At 40.7% G+C, this 22,861-nt stretch overlaps 1 protein-coding gene across 1 annotated transcript; it reads right to left on the reverse strand.

Annotated features, from left to right (window-relative positions):
• Positions 1–109: 109 nt before the first annotated feature.
• Positions 110–22,861, reverse strand: LOC306741862 (RNA polymerase II elongation factor ELL; the record flags this gene model as incomplete). The annotated part of the gene is given in 13 exon segments (XM_079224185.1): positions 110–220; positions 580–624; positions 738–909; positions 1,339–1,402; positions 1,879–2,335; positions 3,151–3,265; positions 4,775–4,899; positions 5,537–5,778; positions 8,110–8,264; positions 8,752–8,879; positions 19,747–19,794; positions 22,696–22,849; positions 22,851–22,861. Coding segments are annotated over 13 exon segments (1,827 nt in total).

Here is a 22,861-nt window from a genome sequence, read left to right on the forward strand (position 1 = left end):
AAGTGAATAGTGTCTCAGCGACTGCAGGACCCAGCTGGGCAGTCTTTGGGTCCATTAGGAGTCTTTTTGTTCGGTCGTATTGCACCCTGCTGCGGGTAGAAACCGGTTACTAGGAGAGTCCCTGTGCTTGGTCGTAATCTGTGATCAGGCCTTTGATATGCGACAGTTTCTGATGGAGGTACTCGCATCGCTTCTTCTCTTCCCGATAACCAGGAAACTTCTGAAAAGAGATAAAGGGTCACGAGTGAGCTTTTGGTAACGCATGTCAGCGTCATGCATTTTTGTATTAACAGCATTCATCATCTTTTGGAGAGGGGGTTGTTCCAAAATAAAATATTAAAATATAAAAGAACAAAATTCTAAAATCTAATTGATGTGGCAAGCCACAATGCAGATTACATTGATATGGTGAACATAATATTGATAATTGATAATGTTTCATTTTAATTTAGATTTCTTTTAATTGGTAAATGTTCTCTATCACCACTTAAGAATGCATATGTTTATATGAGTTTTTGTTGCATGATGCCCAGTGCTCCAAGTGTTACATAAATTGGTTAAAATTCAAACAACTCTTACTTTCTTATACTTTCGGTACTTCTGTAGTATTTGGACCTCCATAAGCTGCAATGATAACAGAGGAAAAGCAGCGTTAGGGTGCCATGTATCTGGATCAATTTATTTTTGGGTGTTTCATCACAAACAAAGCAGTTAGAGGCTCCTTGTCCATACAGCACCTTGTACTCTTGTGTTCCCGGGGAGAGTGTGTTGATCTTTGAGCCCAACTGAACAAACATCTCTGTGATAGCCCCAATCCGATCATGAAGAGCTCTGTATTCATCATACTCTGCACAGAAGTCATCTTTATACTTTTGGCGCTGCTCCAGTGCTGTTATGGCACTGTATTTTCTGGAGAAAAAAACAAAACATTAAAGGTTGTTTCTAACGTCTTCCAGTAGATGGCACTGCAGAACGGTGGAGCCAGAGGCCTGACACGTTACTGATTTAACAGCATGATGTGTTGACCAGATGTATAAACATAAGACATATGGTCATGTGTTAGCTTCAGTGTGGCGTTGTGACAGCTCGTTTAGACATGCGCTTTACATAACTCTATGTGAATGCTTTGAAGCTGATCCTAAACCCTTGGGACAAGTTTGTTTCTTCTCTCAACAACAGTGGGTTAGACTCTGAAACCTAAACTTTTCAGTGACAGATTATATAAACAATGACTTGAGAGGACCCACTGATGATGTGACAATTATTTGAATGTCCTTCCTGAATCATAATTCCCTTTTGGATTTGTAGCACAGGGTAGAGTGTGTGTTTGAATCTTACATTAAATAGTCGGGCAGTTCTTCTGCTGAGGTTTGATTGACAGGTGTTTTCTCTCTTTCATGGTCTGTTGGTAATAAAGGAAACACACACACATTGAAAAAAATAAAACAGTTAGAGCAATCTGCCAATGCGATGTTGTGCCCATCATATCAAGGCTGATGGAATCATTTATCACACTTTCGATAAGAGATCTGAGCCAAGGCAAGCAGTGACGTCTGCTGCCTCGGAGTAGGAGGCAATGCTGCCCGCTGACTCGCTCGACCGTAGGTCACACAGCTGTTTGACAGTCAATCATCAACAGACTAGAGCAGGGAGTGAGGAAGGCTGCTAATGCTAACAACACTCACTGCTCTTTCGAATTTAAATCCATGAATTGCTCCTTGCCGGCCTCCAGCAGCAGCAAGTTTTATTTTTGCTTAAGTCAAGAATATAATGTTACAGCCCAACCAAATAATGTACAACAGACTCATGACAGCACAATAGGAAACATTAAGTGTGACAAAACCTTTCAGACAGCTTTTTGATTTTATGGCCATTTACCTTTCAGGTTTTCTCTGTTATGTTTCAGGTCTGGACTCGTCTCAATCCAGTCTGGTTTTAAGCGCTCTCGTTCTTTGTCTTTGTGCTTTTTGGACCTCTTCTTTTTATGTTGGCCGTTGGTAAATTGTTGGTCAGTGCAAATGGACGTGTCAGTGTGTGGGGGCGTGGGGCTTGGTGCAGTAGGAGCTGGCTCTATCCTCTCCAGTTTGGGAATAGTAGATGACCCGCTGAGTTTGTGCGGCGAGTACAGACCGTTTGGACTCCCCTGGAGATGATTGCTGGTTTTGTCGAACTCCAGTTTGATCTGTACTCTAGAGTTTCCATGACTAGAGGAGGTACGAGCCCCATTGATGCCATACTCTCCATGAGACGGTGAATGCAGAGGCAAACACTGGTCTAATAGTCTTTGTTTTTTGGGGGTCTGATAGTTGGATGGATCTGAGGGCAATGGCCGTTTCTACAGGAGAATAAAGGAGAACATAGTGACTGATTAGCTTTTACTTTCAGAACCATTTATTTGCCAGGTATGTTACACATACAAGGAATTTGTCTTGGCGGGTGGTGCATACATGATTAGACAAACAACAACAATCAACACAGTGCAATAGAAACCTATTTTGAGGGCAAGTTACATGAGATGTGCCAAATATGCTTGTATCATGTGCATTAATAGATATTTACTTAAAAGGAATAGTTTGACAAATATTTAGAGTTAGATGAGAAGATTGACGCCACAACAGCTGATTAGTTCACTTTAGCATAAATACTTGAAACAGCTCGCCTTGCTCGGTCCACAGGTAACAACAGCTTAGCGCTATTATCCATATGAAAACAGAAGTGTAAAAAGAACAATTTACTGTTTTACGGGGAATATGTGCCGGACGGACCAATAACTTCACAGAGTCCACGTTGGTGGCTGACAACTGATCCTCGCTGAGAAATAGTGCTTCAAATTACTGTCCATGTTAAACTGGCTTCACACGCTCCAGCTATTCATTTGTTGTACGAGACACACAAGAGTGGTATCAATCTTCTCATCTCTCACTCTTGGGAAGAATGTGAATAAGCACATTTCTCAAATTGTCTTACTATTTATTTGATTACAGTGAGGGCTATGTTTAGTATTAAGCTGCTCAATAAAACTTCACAAGGAAATAGCAGTTCATCATTTTTCCTGTAATGTATCTGCAAAAGAGGAAACACCCTCTCTATTCTCAGTCGTATAAGGAAGAAGAAGCAGCAGAGTATAATTCATTCAAGGTGAATAATTACCACAGAAAGATTCTTGGCAGGACTGAGATGTGAAGGAGAGTCCCCTGGAGTTTTGAGGAATGAATGGTTGGACTGGGGACTCTTCAACTGGCTACTGTGGAGTGGCTGAAGTTTCCTGTAGAAAGATTTAGAACACAGCATCTTTAGTTGGACAGTAACTGTGAGGCTAATGGCCTGTAAAGCTAAACAGAAAAAGGCAGTATGTAGGTTATAAAGCTTGCTTTGGCAGATTCATAAGCAAGTGGACGACCAATTATCATTTATTATGACACAGATTCCAGAGAGAAAACAGCGGTGGCAGCTTTTCCACAGTCAAAACATTTTTTACATTAAAAAGAATGATCTTTCAAATTTGATCAAAGCTTTTTACATGGTTAGCCTCTGTAGTTTGTTTTGTTTTGTGTATCTGGTGATGCAGTCTACAGGAGGCTAGCACACAGACTAAACACGTCCAGTAAGCAGAACAATAGCAGCAGATTTAACCTCTGTAGGACCAAACCCTCTTCTCTGTTAATCTGCTTCCTACAGCTCCTTCCTCAAACAGACGCTACAAGTCACACCCCAAAAGGGATTCATGCAACCTTTTAAAAGCATGGTCAGTGTGAGTGGAGTTCAGAACAGTTAAACAGTACAGTCAATTAAATTCAAGACATGAGTCTAAAAGAGAAGAACCTACTCCTACAAATGAATAAACTCAAGCAAATAAGTCTGGAGTTTACACTATTTACAGGGTATCACAGTTTTATCACACTTGGCAAACAATTTGATGACTACAATTGTAAGCTTTTTGCACTTAGCAGGGGTGCTGAACAGAGTTGGTTGTGCAATCAGCCAACAAGACTTGAACTTTTTCCAAAACGCTCATGAAGCACATGGCCAACATGTTTACTGGCAGGCAGAGGAAATGTACAAGGGGAGGAAGCTCACCCTGAAAAGCTCCGCCTTGCAGCTCTGAACCTTCCATGGTAATGCCATTTGGCAACGTGGTGCAGGGAATATTTTCCTCTGCTTTGATGTGTCCATTAAGAGATTCATCAGTGCAGAGAATTAGTGATTTAGAAGTTCCCCTTTCAACATGATCACAGCAGACCTCAACATTAATTAAGTGGACTTTTCTGTATTAACGCCAGTACTGTCAAAATGCATCCATCCCATAGTCCTTTGCCCAAACGGGTCTCTAAAAAAAAAACCTTTAGAGTAGTATTTTGACAAAGATAAAAATTATGAAAAGATGCATACCACTCATGTGTGTAGGGTACATCTAGGGCAACAGTCTGCAGGTGATTAGCTTAGCACAAAGACTGGAAACCAGCTAGCTTGGTTCTGTCCAAAGGTAACAACATCCCTTACAAGCACCTCTAAACTTCTGTTAGTATGGATTACACACACAATAAATAAAGTGTTTAGAGGCACTGAATCCCCATGCAAAGAGAGCCAGGTGAGCTGTTACCCACAGTTTTCAATCTTTATGCTAAGCTAACTGGTTGCTAGCTGTAGCTTTATATTTAGTGTAGATATATAACTTAACCTTTTCAATTAACTGGATAGATTTCCTAAAGTTTCAAACTATTGCTTTAAAAAACTAAGAAACATGTTTGTGTATTGTGGCTCACTCAATACGCACCTGAGCAGGAGTCTGTGGATGAGTTGCTTCTCCTCCTCTAGATATCCAGGCCATTCTCTCTGGACGTGTCTGTAAAGCTCATCCTTTAGAGAGTAGCTGTGGTCTTTAGGGTTCAGTTTACCAACCTAAAAAACAGACAGTTCCCAATCTAAATAAATCAACAGAAAGAGGACAGAGTACAACAGGAAAAGAGGCAAGCTGATGTTGTAAACACACTTCACTGTGTTATCTTTCCGTAACTCCACCGTATATTTACATAGAGACCTGTTTGCAACTAAGTGGGTCTGTATTGTTCCGCGGATAACAGTTTAACCCCACCCTTACACAACTTAATCCTGCTGATACAAATCGAGACAAACCAACCCCTTTAAAATCTGAGAGTAGTCGGAGCCCAGCTGGAGACAGACCACCACTCACCAGCAAAACACAATTTTTCCTCCAAAGATAATTAAAGCACAATCCTAATTACTGCTACCAGCGGCGGCACAGTCTGCACTTGACGACTGCAGTGGGACACTTCAAAATTGTATACGCAGGAAATATGCCTGAAATAAACTTACTGACATTTACTTTTTATAGCTGCACAGCAATAGTCTGTTCATTAGCAAAATAGCAATTTAGGGACTAATTTATGTTTGTTGTTTCAATCCTTGACCTTAATTTATGCTAAAATCACTCAATATTTTAGTTTTTTTCTTTACATCTGAGTATATTTCATCATTAGTCGACTGTGTTGACATAACATTGTGCCAGATGTCTCACCTCATCCAGTACTGAGGTCAGGTCAGCCTTGTCCTTTGGACTGGCTCGCTCCCTCTCCAACCACAGTAGCAGCTCAGGTTTCCTGTAGGGCTTTAAGGCCAGGAGATGAATGATGCGATCCCTCAAGGGCCGGAGTGCAACAGGGATGGGAACCATGCTCCTCTTATTGCTGGGGGAGTGCCTGTTGCTGTTATCTAAGCCTGATACCAGACCCTGCTTCCTCTGGACCTTCACGCACTTACCTAAGATCAAAACATAGGGACACATAGCAAAGTCTGACCAGGAGATTTGTGGAAGATATGGGCAAGTTTTTTTTATCACGGCAGTAATCCAAAGCTGTTTTGAATGGCTGTACTGTTGCTACAATATACAAAACTAGTGAAGACTAAAGATATTGTATTTGATCTGATAACAGGATTCAAATACGTTGACAGTATCCTGTAATAGCATAGCCAACCTATCATTTCTAATCCAGTCCTCAGGCCAGTTATACAAATCACAACCAGCTTTTAATAGCGATGCCTGCACACAATACATCTTATTTACGTTATATCTCGCTATTGTCATGCCATCATCTTTGCATACAAGCAACAGATACCGTATGTGCAACACTTTTATGCCAGTTTGAAAAAGTTACATACATTAAGCACTTTTCTGTGTCGGTGTGTTAAGGTAGTGTTGTTGCGAGTGGAAAACTGTGAAACGGGGTTGACGGTAAGGTTAGCCTACTGCTGAGTAAACAGAGGAGTATGGAAACTGAAGCAACTAACACAGAGAGGCCCTTTCTTCCTGTTGCAGTACGAATGCAGTTGGACCCGTGCAAGCAGTGCTTATAGATATCTGCAGACCGTAATCTCATTACAACCTTAAGCCATACTTTGGAGGTTGCTATAGGTCGAAGACGTTCACAGGGACAGCATGGTAGAGGTCTCATACAAAGTACAGTACAGTTATACTGTTTTAACTTTACTATTTCTAAAAGTAATTTTAGATTACATTTTTAGCAATATACCGTGCTCCTTGTAAGATTCAAACAAAGTCACTTTAATTCTACTTTGTGTAAATGTAACAGTCTTGCAGGAGCTTGTTTCAACATTTACCAGGTCATGAACATTTCATGCAAATATTCTTCCTGCACTGAAACAACCTGTACTGCCACATGTCAAACAATCTGCACCTACATCTGATGGTGATACATGAACACAGCTCTCAAGAAAACCACTGTGTAAGGATGCTTCCCTTGATGACAATGATGTCTCACTAAGGGTAACTGACACACTTTAGTGGATGGATTTATGAGCAACTAAACAATAAATATAGCAACAATTTGCAATAGTGTTTCTATAAAATGGAGGAAGAATGATTAGAAATGTTAAATTAGGAAATGAATGACTGTAAAAAGTATTTTTTTTCCAGTGTGCATACATTTCAGCTGTCAGTGCCTCCTTTCCCCCGATGCAACTGAACTTTAAAATCATACTTTATCTAAATTGTGGACATTTTTCTACTCTGCAACCTGGAATTGTGATTTAGTATATGTACTTTTTTTCTTCTTCTGATGAGCATAGCATTACTGTACCAAAAAAGTCAGTGACCACAAAAACAACAGTGTGCTCTCTACTGCATAAGAAACATACTGTGATCCATCACCCATTTATTTCTCTCGCTGGTGAGTCATGTGCTTGAAAATTCACTGTAACTGCACAACCAGCATCTCAAATGTATTTTCTGACATTTGCATTAAGTGCATGCATGTGCCAGATTAAGTTTATTTTGTAAACGCTCCTGACAGACGATTTCAGCAGCAAAGCGTGGCATGTAATGTGTCGGCACCGGTCCCAACAGCTGGCTCCGACAGCAATTACCCCAAACATCATGTTGTGGCGTTGGTCTACACAGCATGTTATCATGCATAAAATATGATCTACACAAGCAATAAAATCTGCACAGAACCTCTAAATGTCAAGAAGCCTAATGGTCAGATCATTTATAAAGTTTCAGCATGGTCACTTTAATCAACAATGACTCTAAAACTCAGACAAGGCGATGGCAGTGAATGGGAAAACATGAAGTGCAAATAGAAGATGCATGTTAGGCTCAGATCATTCCAGGTTAAGCATAACCTCCTATTTAGATGATATTTTGAAGTATTTCATCAAGTGAAAATTAATTAAATTCCTGTCGGTGTAATTACATTTTAGGCAAAACTTCATCAGCGTGAGACTTGTTAGCGCATACTTATGGCAAACTCAATCACATTAATGTTGCTGGCAGGCATGCTGGCATAGTGCCTGAGCAATCTGGTCAAAATGAAAGGAAAATTACAAGACAGAGACGTCCCTCTCGCATGAATAATTGCAACGCAGAGCTTTGATCAATTATGTGATAACTTCCACACCATATGGCAATTATCAGTAGGAAGAAATGTTGAGAAGCAATGGTTTTGAAGCTTTCTGGGAACATGAAAACTCTCCGGTTATCTGTCCTTGATCCCAACATGCTTGAAGGCTGCTTCGTAAAACGGAGGCTGGAAGATACAGTAGAATGTAGATAGCTATTAAGCAAAAGCTTACTTGGCCCCGGCTTTATTTCAATTGCTGAGCGGCTCCAGATGTCCTTCTCCACCTGAGACATGCGCTCCCGGGTCGTCTGGTAAGAGTCATCTGTGGCACAAACTGTGATCTTGTCCTGAATGCTGCCCTGGCCCTCCAGGTGATCCCTGCCCTCCCTGTAGGGAAGAGAAAGGAGGAGAGAGAAAACCTCAGAGAGTTCACGCTTACAAATTCCCTGGCTCGGCTCAATTAAAAGGCCATTTGTCAAACACAAGCATTGGAGATTCTTGCTGTCACTCAATAATTTCTGATGTTGTTTGACACACATATAACAGGTTCTGTGACTTGTGCCTGCTTGTAAATTCTAGCCCTGTGTTATAAATCATCTATAAAGGCTCAAATCTGACACTGCAGCCACAGACACTACCGCTCTGTTCTCAAATATTAGTGGTCACACCTCTGTGGTCAGTTGCGACATGACGGCCTTTTGGTGTCATTGTAGTCTTGTTTGAATATAGCCTGACAGTGGTACTGTCTGTTGATGCACTGAAGAGAGAAGCCACTGTTTCTGTTTGGAGAGGCCCTGCGGCCATAATCTGACACCAAATTTACTACAAATTACATTTGTGGTCGACTGTGGAAAGAGTTGTGTGTGCTGCTTACCCTGAGACATACTGGTGAATGCAGTCAAAACTGGACTGAGGCTTGTCTTTGCTGTCACTGGAAAGGTAGAACGAGAAGACTCTGAATCCATCAGGCGATTCAGGTTTTGGCACTGGGATCTTAACGTACTGTCAGGATAAATAAAGAAAAAAAGAAGAGTAAAATATATTTACAATGAAAAGTAAAAAGAAGAAGTTATGGTCATTTTGCTTTCACCGTTTACAGTGTTCTCTCGCACAGTGTTTCCCACATTTATTATTCCCTGGGAACCCACTTTAAAAAAATGACAAACCATCGAGACTCAATTCAGAATAATTCTTTTAAATTGTAAGAAAAGCAGATTATTGCTTAAATGAACGTTCCTGACAATCTTTACTGCATTTTCCGCATAATCTTATATGGTCTATGTTGTACAATATATGTTTAATAAATCACAACTTTGTTTTATTAAAGATGCATACACATATGAAATACTTATTAATGAGACAAAAATAAATACATTCAGGGAGAGTTAACAGGCTTTCTCATTTTTTTCATTTCCTTTCATCAGTAAAATAAATAGAACGTATGGTAGCCTTTCATATACAATTTTATACAAAGTAGGCCACACTTATCTGAAGAATACAAACATTCAGGCTGGCTAGCATGTGTACTGCAGATTGAAATGATCGTGTAAACAGAAGACAATGGAAAAAATTCTGAAAATTGATTTGCCGACCCTAATAACATCTCCTGCGACCCACCTGTTGGTCCCAACCCAGTCTTTGGGTATGACTGAGTTAGCACACGCTCACACGCTTCTGTGTACTGTATCTGCTCACATTGCTAATTTGAGTGGTGTGTTATGTAACAAGCCTGTTTTATTTTCCCAGATGTAACCGGAAAAACACTGGATGAAGAAAATCAGCAAAGCAGCTCCTTTTACTGAAACCGATTAGAGCTCACTTGACTCGCTGTTTTTTGGTTTTCTTTTTGATTTTTCACTCAATAAATGTAACCTAAATAATCTTCCACTTGGGCCAATCACAGAGGCTACATTGTACCTCCCAGGTCAGGGATGATGACCTGTAGCCAGTCATGGGGAGGGGGGCTGTCTGAAAGGCAAAACATAACAATATAGCAGACAGCTTTTTCACTTAGACGTTAACCTCCTCTGTCACAGACAGTCCGCCGCTCCCTAGCAACAAACACGCCAGCAGGTTGAAGTCTATCTCTGTCAGGAACCTCTTACATAAAATGACCCAAAAAAACACTTCCACTAAAAGGACAGTTCAACATAGGCAGCCATTAACCAACAGGTAACATGTCCTTTAAAACACATTTGGCAGGGGCTCTCTTCTACACCCCCTGCAGCTGTGTTTCAGCCGGAAAAATAAGCAGTTTAGTACTTTTGTTGATAGTGTACTGTCCTACATCCAACAGAAGCGCCATGATTATCACCCATTCTTTAGCGTGAGTATGTGCCTCCTGATGAGCTGTTCTTAATGTGAGATGGATGCAACAGCTCACACCACACAGGACCTTTTTCAACAGCAGGTCTCAAAAAAAATCACAGTCAGAGGACTTGAAGCTGCCTCTTTAGTTATCAGTCATAAGTGATTGATTATAAACTGACTGGCTGAGAGCACAGTGTCCCCTGGCAGATGTGGCAGGCAGGACTATAGCTGTCACAAATGTCCAGTCATGCAGCAAAGCCATAAGCAGTTTTTTCTGCAGCACGGAGCCAATGAACAGCTCCTCGCCTCAACACCCCTCCTCCTCTTCTAAAACCCAAATGCATGCCATTCACCCCACCCCCATCAGCCTCGGGCTTTCCTTCATGTGCACAAGCCCACCCATGTCAACACAAAACGCAAAGCAGCCCACAAGGCCATGAACACTTGAGACACACAGCTGACCATTAATTCTGACCTATATATGTCTGACCGTTCTCATGAAGTGGGAAAGCGGAGTCCTGCGTACGTCTGCTTTGGGTTTTACGCTAATTAAGGACGATCAACCAAAAAAGCATCAAAGTGAGCAGGGACAAGAGGCAAGCCATGTCCTCAGGCCCTATTACTTTAGTAAAGTAGTAGGAGCTTCAGCCACCATTAGAAGCAACAAGTCACTAAAATGGGGTTGTTATTTGGGTAGAGGACACACAGAAAAACTTTGTTTGCGTTTGCTTAATAATGAGAGTCCTGCTAAACAAAAGCTAGCTTGTAATGAGATGAGGGCACATTTACACATTTAGCGTTGCAATAGTGCCACCATGTCCCCTCTTTCAGTCGATGGCAGCTATATGAGCCCCCTCCAGTCATGCATTAGTTTTGCCCGTAACCCCCGTCCATGCCACCGTGCACACTTCACATTCTAATTCTAATCAATGTCACTCAGGTCAGACTGTTCAGAGGTCGCCCCGTTTTATTCACAGCTTCCTTCTCAAGCTACATAACCATATGTCATTTAACCCATTAGTTCCCAGTTTCTGACTCCTAAAGGAGAGCCTCTCAGTCTACCACCAGGTTTACAGCCCAAAACAAAACACGAGACTCGAAACTTCAAGGAATAGTTTACGGAAAACCGCATATTCGCTTTCTTGCTGAGAGTTTGTTGAGAAGATTGATACTTTCATATCATGTCTGTACGATAAATAAAATGCTACAGCCAGCCCTCAACTAGCTTACTTTAGCACAAAGACTGGAAACAGGGTAGCCTGCCAATTTACACTATGCAGATAACACAATCTGCCAACAAGCACCTAAAACTCACTAATTGGCGTAGTTTATTTAATTTGTACAGAAAAGTGTCTCACTTACTACCTGTCTTCTGGCAGAAGATTGAATGTAAACATTCATGTAAAAAATTCCTGTTAAATCTAATCAGCCAATAAATTATTGTGTAACAGTCGTACGAAGAGAAGGATCATTAAATCAACAAACTGAGTCAGTACTGTCAGTTACAAGCTAACAGTCGCCACAAGAGCTAAACCAGTATATTGCCTAATTTAAACTAATTCTAGATATTTTAGTATGTGTTGGCCAATGACAAAGAAGACATCAGCAGAAAGGCCAAAAATGTGTGCATTTTGTTGAAGTTTTCATTTGTAAGCGGAATAATGTATTTTTTCTTCTCTTAGAAGTTGTATTGTTTTGCTTTACTGGTCTGAACCCACTGGTGAAAACAGGTAAAGTTCGAATCAAACATGTTTTATTACCTAATAAGTCCATATTAGATTTCTCCATCTGTATGGTGGTGCATTTGAAACCTTTATAGAAGGTGTGTTTATCATGGAGACACCCTCCTGACATGATATTTATTATCACTTCAGGAAATAACTTACTCACAATCAGGTTGCCTGGTCAGTCAATGACAACAAGAACAACAAGAGGAACCTACTCAACAACTTTGCTGTCGTCTGAACAACTAGAGATTTAGAGATTTCAGCGTTGAACAGTGACCGCAGAATACACTTAACATCACAGCCACATCATGCAAAGATATCCTCATCCCACTTAGCCTGATGAAATTAACTCTGACTTTTCATGTGTTTAGCAGTGACACCCTTTGTGCCCATAGGTGTATGATCCTGACTCTGCTGTCAATCAAGTATTAGGTGTAGATTTACATAGAGACGCTGAGTCATAGACATCTCCATATGGAGCTCTGCTCTGATCCCCTGAGGCCATGTGTGTCCATGTATTGTCATATTGTCTTTTTTTAGGCTGAGGAAGCCTCACACTCCCACAGTGCACATGCAGGGGGAGAGGTCAAATATCTAGGTGATGGTTTAGGCTCCATGTTAACAGAGAGAGACTATTATCAGTCAGACTTTATGGAATCACCGTGTACACTCATCAAAAATAGAAGCAAAGACACTGAACTTACAATCCTCAATTAAAATATAAGTAGTAGTACACACATAAGCGTCAGACTCTGATAATAACAGCTCATAGAAAAATATACTTCCTGTGCTCTCAGTTTAAGGACTGGTGAGTCATGTACGTAACCATGTAACAGACAAATTACACAACCTTCATGCATTTCATTGTGACGAAAAATTGTATTACCAAAAAAAAAGAAAATTATTACATTACCACATCAATACTTGTATTGTATGGCACACATATACTGTAGAGGGTGATCATGTTCTGGTGCTCTGGGGCACAAAAGGAGACTAATCATATTATGAATAAGTGGACTCCTGCTAATGACCAAGTATTAAAGTTATTTTAATTTAAAAAAAATATGCCATTATTGTAATTATTTAAAATATAGTCGCTTTTCTGATGTGTAATTTGAACGTGCTATTCCTTCTGTATGAGTTCTTAATCATTATAGAAATAACTATTAAATCAGCGTTATTTGTCCAGCTGTGAACCAGGGAAATAATTCATTAAATTGCTTATGCCTCATAGTATTCTAATTATGATTGTGTGAATCCTTTAATCTGATGATTAATTAATCTGAGAAAATCTTAATGGGGTATTATTGGCATCAGAGTGTACTATTAACATGTGTCAGTTAAAAAACATTTAAAAAGACACAGAGTAGTGAGAGCTGTGTGCAGTAGCACCAGCCATTACCACGATGTGAGTCTAGATTAGCCGTTGGACAGTTACAGTAAAAGCAACCAAATGGCACCAGAACGGCAATCCTTAACACCTCGTCAGTGTAGCCCCCCATGGGGCGTACGGGCTGATACAATAACTGCCTCTGTGGCATCGGCCCAGCCACATCTGTTACTCCTAACCCTGTGTGTTTGGAGATGTCAAATACTTTCAGGCTGTTGTAAGGTGTGAACTGGACTGGAACAGAAAGTTGTGGCAGGGGCCTCAGCAGTTGAACAAGGACAAAGGACACCGTCAGTGATGTTCTTGTAAAACTTCATCTTTAACTCCCCACGGATGTTTAACCTGCTCATCTTTAAAGAGGTTAAACAGAGTTCTTAACCCTGCTATCTGGCGAGGAAGGAAAAGGCTACACTAAAGAGATCTACCGTTTGATCCAGTCCAAACATCTGCAGGGAAAGACGAGAGGATAGTTTCTCTCTCTGTCTTTCGTTTCTTCGCTCTCCAGACGAAAGCAAGAAGGCAAGGTTCCCAGCTTTGGTTTTTGGCATGGCAACACTGAGATGGAAGCAGGCGCCTGGATATGTGATTTACTCTGAAGCCTTTGCCTCCTGCCCCTGTCTGTACTGACACTAGTTACCATTGTCTTCTCATCTGAGCCTACTCAGCCATAGCTGCTCTGTGAGCTGCCCGTCTTTTGTTCTAGCTTCTTCCCCCACAAAGCTGAGTGCAATGGCCTGTCGGGCTGCCTGGATTATTCATGAACAGCGGGGACGTGTGGCTGTGTGTTGTTGGATGGTAAAGGGAGGGATTGGGGGTTTGGGTGTTAATGGAGGGAGGGGAGGGTGGATGGGTGGTGGTGGCGGTGGCTCCCAGTAGAACCAGTGCATGAGGGATGGCCCTAAAAAGTCTTCCTTTAGGAATGTGACAAGCAACTCAGCAGAGAAGAGGGGGGATGGATCCTGGCTGGAGCAAGTGTATTTGTTCCTCTTTATCTATATAAAGGTTTATATGTTGGTGAAAAATGCAGGTCATACATCATCTAATGGACTTCACAAGTTGAGGCATTAACAGTATAAAACAGCCATGTTACAGTGTCACATGCAGACAAGCGAGTGCAGTGTAAATGCACTGTCTAAGAGCTTTCTGCAGTACGATCAACAATTCCACTGTGACTCATTTGTTAAAAACAAAACGTATGACATCCCCTCTTACAATCTAAATCATGCTTTCAGTGAGCCTTGGATGGATGTGGTGGTTCCTGTGCTTGAGGATCTGTTCATCGAGGGGGGTTGGTAGAGACAGGAAAGCAAAGAAAGGGGGGCGGGGACTGACGGGAGTTAGTGCGGGGATATGGGGATGGGCAACTGACGAGCATCCCCCAAGGTACTGCCTGTTATGCCAAGCAGAATCAGTCTTTTTCCAAGAGGCTGGGGCTAATCTGTCAACCTCAACAATCACACTCTGTCTCCCCTCCCCCGATACACCACCGCTCCTAACTGTAGGTGCCTTGCTCTTTGGGGATGGAGGTTTTTAAAGCTTATGTTGAATGTTAGGCCACTATTCTCTCTATTCACAATATGTAAAGAAAAACTACACACACAAAAAATTAAGAATTCGCTCAGACTGTTTTTCTGTAAATGGATTCCCCCATCTAAACGTTGCCTAATTTGCATTAGATGATGCCAGTGAGGAGATTCCCGTTACAGGCTAGTTATTAGACCTCAGATGCACTAAAACCAGTAGCGTGTTTCCCTTGTTGATAAGCCTGTTTCACTGCAGCAGTCCCACAAACCACTTAGAGCATTGTGCTATACTCCCATTACTGGACCGTTCTCTCCATACAAGCAGGCAGTCTGTAATATTTTAACAATTCACAGAATGTGTCTTGGAATTAATGTCCAAACCTGAAAAACTTGCAGGGAAACTTGGATTAAAGAGGGGGAAATTCAACATACGTATTGAGATGTGGTGTGTAAAATCAGGTTGCAAAAAGAAAGCCAAATAGTGCACTCATTGTGCTCAAATGCAACAAACAGGTATAAGAAAAGACAGGGAATGTTCATGTTTCAGGTGGTTGGCTTTGAGTTTAATATATTCCCATTGCTAAGGAAAAATGGAATAAGTAGTATACATTAGAAATGTTCCCTGTTTATATCAAGGTGCACCATGCTTAATGTGGTAGACTTTAGAGATCACAATATGATCTTCCTTTTTGTGCAGTGTGTATCTTTCACCACAAGACAAACAATAATAAAAAGATGCTATATGTCTGGTAAAGAGGTCTTTAGGTTAACAATAGCTCTCTGCTGTTAGTTTCAAGCTCTTGGTGTTAAGCTTCCTCTCTACTGTACACAAAAACACTGCCCATGCTTACTTGCAATGTTTGCATTGCTTATATCCTTTTTTTTTTTTTTAATCTAAGAATAACATGTTTGTGATCAGACTCCTCAGAGGCCACTGTCATCACTGTATAAACTGTTTCCTAATTGTCAACATTGTTTTCTATTTACAATACCAGATGACTTATTGGATGTAAAAAATCAACAGCTTTGCATCATGAAGTAATTTAAATGGCAACTTCCTTATGATAATCTACATATTTAAAGCTATTAACGATTCCTGGTTTGAATTTATTTTGATGGCAAAATTAGACTTAGTTCTTTTAAAAAATGTATACGATTTTACTGAAATTAATTGGTGAATATTATATTGCTACCGACTTTTCTGTGAACACGACAAACAAGAAAACTGACTGTGAAATGTAGTTAACGCACACTGTCACACAATCCGCCAGGGTCTCCACATTTTTTGTAAATGAGAGCACCACACTGCCATCAATTACACACAGCATAATTAGCATTATATTTAGTAATTCCTCAGATTTTGGTTCTGATGCCAATACCCAAATAGCCTGTGGGGTGAATGAGCATACAGAACATCGTCTGTTAAATTTCCTTGTGAAACAGCATCTCAATTTCTTTTTCCCATTCGTCGCCTCTCATTTTATTTCAATGGTAATGTTTTATGGTTGTTCAAATTGAATCTTATAAGGCTTTGCTCGCTGAATTGTGGGATAACGAGCCTGTTACTAAATAACCAATCTAACAGTCACTTTATTAAAAAGCAGTTGTTATTTTGTCTTTTTCTCACTGCTAAAAATTTCCAATTTTCCCATTCACAGTTCCTTCTTTTGTTTTAATGGTTCCAGATTAGCTTGAAAAAAACTGATTCTAATTTTTCTTTTGTTTTTTATTTATCACATATTTGTGTACATTTTGTGCCATTTATTTCAAATATTGTACAGCACACATGCAACCATAAAATACTCAACTGGAACCTTGCCACAGTCACTTTGGCGTCCCTTAAAATCCCTTGTTAGAAGCAAAATAACACAATAATGACAGAGGAGAGCTAAGTAAAGAAAATTCCTCTTTAACTGAAGGATCTCGTGAGGCTTGTTCTTAAAATATACTGTATGATCCAGAGATCCAAAGGCCAAATATCTCTGCATAAACACACTCGGCCTCAGACGATCGGCGAACACAGAGACTTTTGCCTCGCTTAACACATCTGGATGAATAGAGCGGCGTGTGCCCTTTCAGAAACACGTGGGACAACTCTCCCTCTCACTGCTATGCCACTGGGAGAGGACGGCTCTCAAACCACATTCCTGTTATTGTTATTCTAATTAGCTTCCAGGAAAAAAAAAGGAAGAAAAAAAAAAGATGTGTGCACACATACACACTTGCACACTGCAATAGCTTATTTGCAGTGCGAGCGGGAGGCGAAGCAAAGCGGCGAGGTTGCGGGGGGTGGAGTCGGAGCAGCCGTGTGTGAGATAGAGGCCCTGATGTCTCCCAAGGATTTAGCCAAGGCATGTGGTGAAATGGCAAAATAATCAAGAGGGCCGGCGGGAGGGAGCCCAGGGGAAGCTCAGCCTTCACACACAGTCGTCATGAGAATATCTTTAAGAACACCTCTACATACCCCTCATCCCAACACCGCTGCCTTCATGTGACAGCTGTGCACATAAATACAGACAAGGCCATAAACAAAAACAATTACTCTGGCAACTGCAATTCAACATTTATGAACTGAGGAGGAAAACTTTAAACTGATTTCACACCCGACACAGCCCAACGTAGAGTATGCAAATGTAATGTCCATGTTTATTACGACAGCACTGCACTCATAAAAGTTAAGTTCAGTGGTACAAAATAATACTCAACCACTCAATAACCACAACGTTGCAGTGTAACAGGTGAGATACAGTGCTCACTAACCCGTACAGAAGTTTGAGTGGAACTATCAAGAAAAAGCAGTATAGAAAGCACTGTAGCAATGGAAAGAACACATTTCCTGATCAATATGGAACTTGCAGCTTGTATCTGATAAATAACAACGAACAATAAGCTTGATTTCTTACTCAACAGATATATATCATGCCAACAAGCAGCAACGTCGCCAGTACTGAAAGAAAATAAGCACTAAGATGGGAAATTCCTAGCCACGGTCTAAATATATTCCTTAATCCCTAGTGACTATTTCAAAGTTATCCAGAAACCTAATTTCTTTTCAATTTACAGCTTTTACGAAATGTGAAAAAAACTCTCTACTTCTCTAATTGCTTCATAGTTGCATCACATGACTACATTTTTGTTTAATTGTCTTTCACTGCTCCAGACACTAGTTATTGATCAAACCCATTCGGTTCACATTGCTCTAAAAATATCTTTCAGGTCTGTTTATGCCTCATTTAATCTTGTTTCACAGTTGCCTTGAACAAGTTTTAGAGGCATCTGAGCCTGTGTCTTTCAATCCATGATTACGAGCTTGGCAGACCGTTTACAATAGTAGGGCTAAATGCCGCAGGGTCAGAGAGAAAGGCAGCCGAAAAACCCCAGCATGCTATTTCTCGATAGGAGCCCTGGGCCCTGATACCGCTGAGCCCTGGAGTGATGCCAGGACAGTGATTTGAAAAATTCCTCTGGTTTTTGTGGAAGTGCCCCTTCACAGGAAATGTGACATGAGCGAGGACAAAGATCAGAGAGAAGCAGTCGTGGCTTCTGTGATGTAGCTCTACAGCTGGCAACTGACACAAACCTCTTCACTCGCCACACATGACTTCCTGAAGCTCAGGCTGCTTGTGTGGAAGAGATGAGCTTCAGCAAATGAGAACTAGCTACATCAACTAGCTGTATACCTCCAACCTGGAGACACAGATACTAGTTATCTCTGCCGTCTGTTTTATGCCAGACTGCCATGTTCACCAACAACCTCCCCCCACTAACGGCTTAATCTGGCCTCCCCCACTACCAATGGTTGCAGCTACCTCATTAATGCCCAATCGTCCAGCTCGGGGACTATTGTCAAAGGGGGAGGGAGCTCGTGCTCGAATTCCGCAAAGCAATTTGAATATGTAATGTGCCAAACGAGATATAATCACCAAATCCTATTCAGTGATTAAAGAACACTTAAATTGCACTCACTTAACATTTCTTCACAGAAAGACTCTCATAAACGGGTTAATCTGCTGCTCCTTTTACAGATGTTTCATTACATGTTTACATTATTTGTGTTTTGGACACATTTTGCTTCCTGCCAAGCTAAGAATTCCACCGCTCATGTATCATTCCCCTATTTCCAATATTTCATGTCTGCATGGAGGCATGGGGGCTCCCTGGGGTTCGCCAACCCCTCTGTACCTCCTCCCCCTCCCTGAACAAAGCCTCCCCAGTTGCAAGCCTGACCCAGTAACCTGGCTAGCAGCCTGAGGGTATAGCGTACCCTGTCTTTGGGCTTCCAGGGTCCGTGTGAGCACATTTGTGAGTGGCATTTGTGTACAGCCAAAGTCACTTTCTTCAATTCAATCGGCTCTTGCAGGGATTAGAACGGCTCCTTTTAGAGAGGCATTTTGTGGTAAATATGTAGCAGCATAGCAGGCCGAGCCAGTGAGGGTGTAATAGTGGCCCGGATAATCTGGCCGGACACAGGAATCTTTCTTTTTTTACCAACGCTTTACAGGAATGCCCTCTTGCTTTCGGGGCCAAGTATTTTTTGAAGATTATGTACTTTGTCTCAGATGTACACATGCAGCCCAGTCTATTTGACACAACAACGTATAAGTGAGAAAATTAGTGACACCTTTCCATCAGACTTTGGACTTCTGGTGCATTTAAAACAACCTGACCCTCTGCTTTGATCACTGGATGTTTCCGTTTCTTTTCAGTAAGAAAACAGTCCAAGGCAACAACATCCACCAACAGAAATGACAGTCGGTGGATTTTCAACCTCTTCCTAGATGCATGCAAGCGCTTATCGAATGCTTAAGAAACCAATAAGATGTGCAGAAGAACTGTCACAAGTCCGCTCCGCAGCAAATCAGAACTAATTAGAGCATTCAAATTCTAGGGCAATAAGGAGAGCTTGAAAAATATCTTACCCCCTGGCTCCCCTTGAAGCAAATCGCTGGCTGACTTGATAGTGATGCCTGAGGAGAGAGCAAAGAAGAAGGAACTGGTCAATGATTCAGGAATCATGTTTAATCTAATGGACAGCTCATACATTATGAGTGAAAATATATCGCCATTGTTCTCGCTTTGCTCAGTGGGTTTCTCTGGATAACAGCAGTCTGGTTTTAATGAGACAAGGCGTGGTAAACTTTCCTCATTAGATGCCAAAACGGTGCCATAGTTGCCATTTCCCATCAGGCTTTGCCCTGATGAATTGCCGTCATATTTATATATCATTAAGTCTCCAGTTCAGAAGTTTCTGGCCCTAATATTCAGAGGAATGTGTGCAATTAATCAATCCAAAGCCAACAGACAACTTTGCTTGTGTCAGTCAAACTGACTCGGCGTGTTTCAGCTGATTTCCCCCCTGAATGATTAAATAAATAAAAGCTACAACAGATCCCAAAGGAAAGACAAAGCTCCTTCTGAAACAAGATATATATTTTTGAATGCACTTTTTGAAAGCCCTGTGTGCTGTGGTTTATAACTGTAGTTATGCTCCAGAACATCATATTGCTCTTTTACTCCCAACTGATGAATAAATATTAAAATCATAAAATATACCTGCCTTTGAGGCAACATGATACATAGTTAATAGATGGAGACATTTATCTGTGATGTACAGCTGTGCCCATGATTGACAGTGCTCTTGATTTATTATTAATGGTTTGGGAAAATGTCTTCCCTATTGAAGAGAATTGTTCTGATGTTCTTCATCATCCGATAGCTTTAATATTGAATGGAATAATACACATTAGCAACACAGCCATAGGACTTATCCCAAGTGGGAAGCTTATTTGTATGATCATTTTAAATATTACAACAATTTCTTAATATTTTGGTAAAAAAGGCTGAAACATTGGTACCACTGTCTAATAAGGTACCTTATACGAAGGCCGTGCAATAATTTTATTGATGTCAGTTATAGATTATGTATTAGTAATTAGTTTTAATAGGAATTTTAATTTTGAGGTTGCCAGGTTGTGACAATCACAGTACCACAGTATATTTATCAACATCTTATTTCCAAAAGAGCCATGAGTTCTTACCAAAGGATTACCAGCATTTACAAATGCCTTATTACAAAATAGAAACAATAAACACTATAGCCAAAGGAATATTTTACAACCTGGCAACATGAATGTTGTTAGTGATGGATGGCATTACTTAAAATGACAAACCCTTTATCTAAAGATGGTCTTATTAGATAGTGGTACAGGTTAAGGAATCACAGGATCAAGAGAAAATGAATCAGCAACAGTGTTGATTCATTTGGACAGTTTGTGAGACGAAACAAGACTTTAAAAGAAAATAATTTCAGCTTTGTAAAATTTGTGAATTTTGAAATGATTAGTGTATGAGCAGAAAGTTATTCTGCAACTACATTGATAATCAATTGATCGTTAAAGTATTTTTTTCCGCAAAAGGGGCAACGTTTGACTGGTTCCGACTTGTCAATAAGTAGCATTTGCTAGTTTTCTAAATCTTACATGAGAGTCAATTAAATATATTTGACTTTTGTATATTTAGAATTATTGCATTTTTCTGTATTTTCCTCTAATTTCATAGCCCAAACAATTACTCAATATAAATAATGGGCAGATGCATTGTATCTGCCTGTTAATTTGATATGAAGGCTCTTTGATTTCAAGTATAACAATAGTTTATGAATAAACCCCATCTAATAACATCAACTCTTTCAGGTTGAAAGGTTCCTGAGGACAAAATCTCAGCGGGAGTCCAGCAGTCTATAACAATATTTTCTGGGGTGGTCTCTCACTTGGAAAAAGTTTTGCAGTAACCTCTCCTGCCTGCCTGCTCGGCCTGGGGGAAGCTGTCAGGCTGTGTGAGCTCTGGAGTTTACTCTGCTTCACAGACCAATGAGCTGCGGAGCTGGGCGGGCTTCCAGGCGTGGAAAGGGCAAAAAACAATAATACACAAGAGCTCAGCGACAACTTGTCGAGCTCTGCCACCGAGCCCAGTGCAGACTATACAGCAGAGTCTCATATCCAGGGCTTTATTTTCATTGTGGCAACACGTATTTGTTTTAAAAAAACAAACTAAAAACTATAACAAATGAACGTCTGACTGCAGTCATAACTGTGGGACTTAACTGATTTACGGAGCACTGCTCTGGGAAAGACCATTTGGAGAGACTAAATTATCTTGGTCTAATCTAATGGACCATAAAGCAATAAAACAGTCTCCTGATTCAGAGCAGTCGAATAATTTGCTTGATAGCTTGTTCATTAATTTATTCCCGTTTGGAAAACGAGCTAAAAACAGCCTCTTTCTTCTTCTTCTTCTTCTTTTTTTTTATACATAAAATGACTGACAATAGTCGCCAATACTCTAAATAATGAGTTTCAGATGTTATGTATGTTTAGAAAAGCAGAGAAAACGGCAAGCTTCTAAAGCTCAGGTCATAATCTCGAATCTGTCATATGGGAACTTTAATACCGTTTGGGGTTTTCGGGAGATTACGCTTTGGTAAACAAGTAGACATGCACAATTGAAAATAGCCTCAGCCTCTCCTTTCTCATAACAAATTGTACTCAGGGCTTACAGGGGAATTTAATGAAATCCTTTCATTCATCAAAGCCCATTGAATTTGCCTGTTATGATCATAATTAATAAAGCTTAGCCCTCCACTGTATAACAACCGCAATCATTTATCAGTCACCAACGCTTCTGTCGAAGTGATCTGAGTTGCCGGACAGTTTAAACTTTACTTTTTATCTGACAAAAGAGAAGAACAAACAGCATTTCCAAAATCGGGATTTTACAGTTCACGGAGTTGGGAGGCGATTCAAGAAAATGAAAATATAGCTGAGAAAACACACACAAGCTCCAAAGTTCAACACGATCATTGTGCCTACCTTCAGGTTCTGGTAGCCTTCGAGGGTCCGGATGGCAGTGTCAGTGAGTTTGACGTGATAAAGAGTTTGATTCGGGTTGTTTTTGTTGATTTGGCCACAGGAGAGCCCATACCGATGCTCCTGTCTCAGCGCTGCCATTTCTACAACTGAAGACTATTGGCGACAT

Source organism: Taurulus bubalis (assembly GCF_910589615.1).
Source record: "Taurulus bubalis genome assembly, chromosome: 9".
Lineage (NCBI taxonomy): Eukaryota > Metazoa > Chordata > Actinopteri > Perciformes > Cottidae > Taurulus > Taurulus bubalis.